We start from the raw sequence: 5,276 nt of genomic DNA, 5'->3' as shown, positions 1-5,276 counted from the left end.
GGTGGGGGAAGGAGCTGAGCCACTTGAAAGTTTTCTGGTTCCCAAAGTAAACACCCAGCTTCCCAGCCCAAGCCCATGCTCTGCCCCAGGAATTTACCAGCCAAATAGTAAGGAATTAAGTGTGATCCTGGACCAGACTCTTATCCACTCTTTGGGCCGGGGGGCGGTGGTTGGGGGGCCTCAGTCTCCCCTCCAATGTACCACTTGGTTCTTAAGGCAAATTCCCCGCTCTGGAAATCTGTAACCCAATTCAAACCCATGTTTTCCCAAATGCTCTCTTTTCTCTCCAAGCCTCTGAAGACCTTATGATTGGTTAAATCTAATTGTGCACCAGGGCTTGTTTGAGGGATCATTAACATAATGTGTATGATTAGCTGTCAACTTGTTTAATCCTCACAACAAAAGAGAAGGTACCCACTTTTATCCCCATTTCACAGATGAGAACACTAAGCCCAAAGAGTTAAAATGATTTTCCACATTAAATGGTAAAGCTCAGATATGAACCCAGGGCTGTGGGACCCCCAAACCCACGTTCCTTATTATCATCCCATCCACATACCACTGTGCTGTATGTGCTGAGATCATTCTTCCCTTGCTACAGTTGAGGAAACTGAGACCAGAGAGGGGAGATGGATTCCTCAAGGTCATACAGCATGTTCATGGCAGAGCTAGGTGAAGCCAGGCTTTCTGCCTCCCAGCCCACCCTCACCTCCTGTGCTGCCCTGGATAGCTTTCAAAGAGGGAAGCTGCTGAGCTAGAAACAGTTCTTGGACTGGAGTCAAATGCCCAGAACTGATTGGGGCAGTCAGGTAGAAAAGGTTATGTTTGTTCAGCCCAGCTTGGTCCTACCCTCCTCTGGCTCAGTTCTGGGAAGTGTTGACTTTGGGCAGGTCCCAAAGGAGAAAAGGTGACATTACTTGTGAGTGGGGGAGGGCTGGGCCAGAGGAGCCCCTTCCCCACTCTCCTCTTAGCCCCACTGTGCTCTCCACTCCTCACTCTGCCATTCAACCTCTTACCTGACAAACCCTTATTGAGCAGCTACTATGTGCTAGCACTGAGATGAGCAAGGACAGGTTTATCTCAGGTCTCCATCAAAGAGGCGACAGTGACCAGACAGTCACAGCACACGTGCAGAGAGCTGGGCTTGGACAGAGGAGAGAAAATCAGAGGGGCTACTGGAGGAGGTACCATGGAAGTTGAGACCTGCAGCATGAGTGAGAGTTGGGGACAGGGTTCCAGGCAACGGGAACAGCATGTGCCAGGGATAGGAGGCCAGAAATGAGATCATGTGGTTAGAGCATTGAATGTGAGCCAAAGAGGCAGCCTCTGCATCTCAGCTTCTTCATCTGGTAAATGGAGACAGCAGCTTGCTAGTGGGCTAAGACACGGTATGTAAAGCGCCTTGGGTTATAGCATCAGTGCTCTCCCTTTTAGGCCACAAACATGTGCCTAGCACCAAGTGCCAAACACTGGGGGAAATGAACCATTGCCTGCTTGTCCAAGGTCACTCAGTCTTTGCCTCCAAGCCTGTGACTGCTCTGTACCAGTCTTCCTTCAGACCTGCGGCCCCAATATGGGGCCCCAGCTACTGAGGCCCAGGGAACAGCCTGCCCTTGGGGAGCACTCCACTACCCCTGCCCTGATGCCTCTGTCCCTTCGTCCCCAGACGTGGGTGGCCTACCGGCTGCAGTGATCATCATCCCAACCCTGCTCTCCTCGTCCTCTCTCCTGATCATCAGCTTCATCTTATGGAAAACTTGCCGCCGGTTGTCCCGGGTCACCCAGCCCCGCCTGCCATCCACATGAGGGGCCCAGGTAAGCCACTTAAGCACCTTCAGCCCGGAGGCGGGGGAGGTTCTAGATCAGTTTTATTCTTTGTCTCTCATAAGAGAAGAAATTCTCCTTATTGTCTTGCGGCAACAAGGGATGATGTACTGAGTTGGATAAAGCCTCACAGAGGCCACAGCCACATGTGTGGCCTCACAGTCTCCTGTACCTTTGTCCAGGTGCTGCTGGATGTAATCATCAACCCTGCAGGTCAAGGAAGCCCATTCAGCAGCCCCTGTAACTGTGGCTCTGGGTGACTATGAGACCAACGCTGCCCTTACCACACTGCCCCCTTACCTTCCAGGGATGCTCCCTGCCTGGTGGGGCCTCCACAGGGAACCTGACCAAGGAGCAGGAAGTCCTCCTCCGGGGACTGAATGAGAATGCTCCGAGTTTCACCCCAGCTGTGGCATGGCTTAGCACAGTATCCAAGGCTTGCAGTCCTTCAACCTTTCCACTTCTCATATCTCTAAACACTAGCACTGCCAGTGCTTTCCTGAGGTCATGGTGTTTCAGCTTTTTCTATGGTTCTTAGAGGAGAACACAGCCCTTTAGCCCCTGGCAGGCAAGGCTTGGATGGCACAGAAATTTCCAGGAGACTCCTCGTCTACCACCTGAGACCTGGGATTCAGAGGAGCAACAGAGTGAGGAAATTGGGTCTCACACAGCTTAATACAAAAGCCCAGAATTCTCACCACTGCCCTAAGATGTCAGGATGTCTGCTCTGATTGTCTGCCAGCCACAGGTTCACGGCATCTTACATTCATCCAGTGGTACCCAGGTGTGTAACATGTGCCGGGCACGCCAGGTGCTGGATTTATAACGACAAATGAGACCCAGACTAGAATCTAGTGGCTGGTACAGAGCAGTGATAACAGGGTGTGAGAAGTGCTTGGATAGAGTACAGGAGTCTAGCAGGGCGTAAAGAAGAGATCAACTACAAGCTAGAGGAGGAGGGTTGGGGAAAGTTTCCAAGAAGTGGCATCTAAACTGGGACCTGCAGGATGATGGGAAGTTGCCAGAAGGAAGGTGGGAGAGGATAGTAGAGGCAGAGAGAAAAGAAAGTACAGTGTAAGGTGATGGCACACTATGGCCCAGTTTTTAGTTTTATAAATACAGTTTTACTGAGACATGGTCACATCCATTCATTTATGTATTGTCTCTGCTTTTGCTTTACACAGCAGAGTGGCATAGTTGTCACAGAGACTCTTTGGCTCACAAAGCTTAAAACATTTATTATCTTGTCCTTGAAAGAAAAATATTGCTGGCTCCTAGAAGTTAGAGAGCTTATACTGCCCCTTAGGAACACAGTGGCTGTAGGGTTGAGGGTGAGAACTCTACAATAAGCATCTCACAGCGAGTGCCTCTCCTCTTAGTCATTGTGGATTGATCCAGAAGTAGACACACCTGATTTAAACTGACCTAATCAAATTCTCTCTTCCCAGGAATCTGAATTGTGGAATGTGACACCCAGAAATGGAGCTGAGTTATATTAATGCCTGGGAACCTCTGCTGCTGAGGCCCCTGGAGCTACCCTGCTCCTTTCAAAGACCCATTCATCAATAATCCTTTTGATTCTGAAAGTCCTTGCAATCAATTCCCCAAACTTTTAATTTTCATTTCTTTCAGAATCAGTTTGTTACTTTTAAAGAAAAAACTTTGAAATTAACAGTGAAGACAGATGAAGCTGGTGGGGTACATAGTCAGCATGGTCCAGTGTATGTATAATAGGACCCACATATGTAATTTCGCATTTTCTAGTAGCCACATTTTAAAAATTGAAGTTAGTGAAATTAATATTAACAATGTTTCATTTCACCCAATATAGATAAGTATTATATTTCAGTATCTAGTCAAAATGTTTAAATTGCTAATGAGATGTTTTACATTCTTCTCTTTGAACCATGTCTTTGAAATGTGGGGTGTATTTTACACATATAGCATATCTCAAATAAGACTGGCCACACTTTGAGTGCTCCATAGCCACATGGGGCTGGTCGCTTGCATAATGGATAGCACAGATTAAGATATTCAAGGTGATGAAGGATCTGCTAAGAAGTCCTGGCCTCATTCTGAAGAGATTCAACCCCAGAAGAGATTCAAATCTAGAAGTAACATGATAAAATATATATATAACTTTAGGAAGATCACTCTGACTTCCACTTATAGAATGGACAGGAAAGGAATTTGAAGCTTGAGTTAGGGAGATCAGTTAGGAGGAGCTGAAGAGAGAATGAGAGGTAAAGATGTTGATGATAGACTTTGGTGGCAGCAGCTGAAATATTAAGATGCAGTCCTTCCCATCACTCCATCTCACATATCTTCCCCTATTCTCTCTGGCAACCAAAGAGGCAAATCTATGATCTTTAAGGCATAGTCCCTGGCAGTTATGCCCACAAAGTGGTCCACAATAGGAGATCAATCAACAGATGTGTCTTTCCTCCCTCAATGAAATGTCCTCTGAATGCTCCTGCCCGCACCTAACTGCTGATACTGAAATTTGAAAGACAGGAATATTGGCCCAATCTATGGTAAACTGGAGATCCTGTCCTAGGAATTTTCCAGCAACTCTAAGAGCTTTCTGCTGCATGGGTGAAGGTGGAAAGTTATATTTAACCAGAGTTGTGGTTTTGCTTAGAGAGTATACATACAACAAATAAAAAAGAGGCAAGGAAGTAGTGGGTGAATGCAAGGGAATGATAATAAAAATAACTATGGAATTTAAGCCAGCATGGGAATATTCAAGAGATATTCATAAAAATTCCAGTTCTCCAACCCCACCCCTTGCTTCTGGACCCTGGGAAGAAATGCACTTTTCTGTCCATTTGAGGCTAGGTGTGGCCATGTGACTAGTTCTGGCCAATTAGATTACAGACTCTAGATGGAGCATTTAATTGCCAAGACCCTCCAGTTTCTCTTTTCCCTCTCATATACTGACCAATGTTATTTGAAATGGTGGCTTTTCCATCAGCCTGGGTCTCTCACTATGAAAAGCAGAGTCCTCTGTTTGTTGACCAACAATGTTCAAGTTGTGTGAGCAGGAAATAAATCTTTCTTCACTATATTAAAGCTTAAAATGCAAGCCTTAAATATAAACCTGAAATATTGGGATTGTTTTTTACTACAGCACCACATAGCCTAGCCTGACTGATATAACCAGAAGAGAGGACATTAATAGGGAGGGAGAAAATGAAAAATGTAAGATTAATAGATTTCAGTTCCTGGCACTGAAGATTGATGAAGTCCCAATAGGAGAGAGAATAACTGGAGAGATACTTGGTATTATTAGAGCGGTAAATTCATGGCAAGGTCTAGGACAAGATCTCTGAAGCAAGAAACTGAGAGAACAATGTCAGGAGGATCATCTCTGTGTGTATTGAAATTGTCAAAGATTAAGACAGAAATAATGTCGAAGAGGGTTAACAGGCAGAAGCCAAAATTCTTATTGT

General features: G+C 45.9%; 1 protein-coding gene across 1 annotated transcript in view; it reads left to right on the top strand.

The window, feature by feature from the left end:
* The window catches only part of LOC104986489, an 8,804-nt gene extending 3,881 nt beyond the window's left edge, over window positions 1-4,923 (top strand). Inside the window, exons 4-5 of the mRNA XM_010837089.1 lie at window positions 1,667-1,815; window positions 3,273-4,923. Coding sequence (XP_010835391.1) covers window positions 1,667-1,815; window positions 3,273-3,280 — 157 coding nt within the window. The 3' untranslated portion in view covers window positions 3,281-4,923. The remainder of the gene's footprint in view (window positions 1-1,666; window positions 1,816-3,272) is intronic.
* Window positions 4,924-5,276: the final 353 nt, after the last annotated feature.

This window comes from Bison bison, unplaced genomic scaffold, assembly GCF_000754665.1.
Source record: "Bison bison bison isolate TAMUID 2011002044 unplaced genomic scaffold, Bison_UMD1.0 scf7180017864068, whole genome shotgun sequence".
NCBI lineage: Eukaryota > Metazoa > Chordata > Mammalia > Artiodactyla > Bovidae > Bison > Bison bison.
The sequence above is the reverse complement of the archived record's forward strand: the minus strand, read 5'-3'. Positions and strand labels throughout refer to the sequence as shown.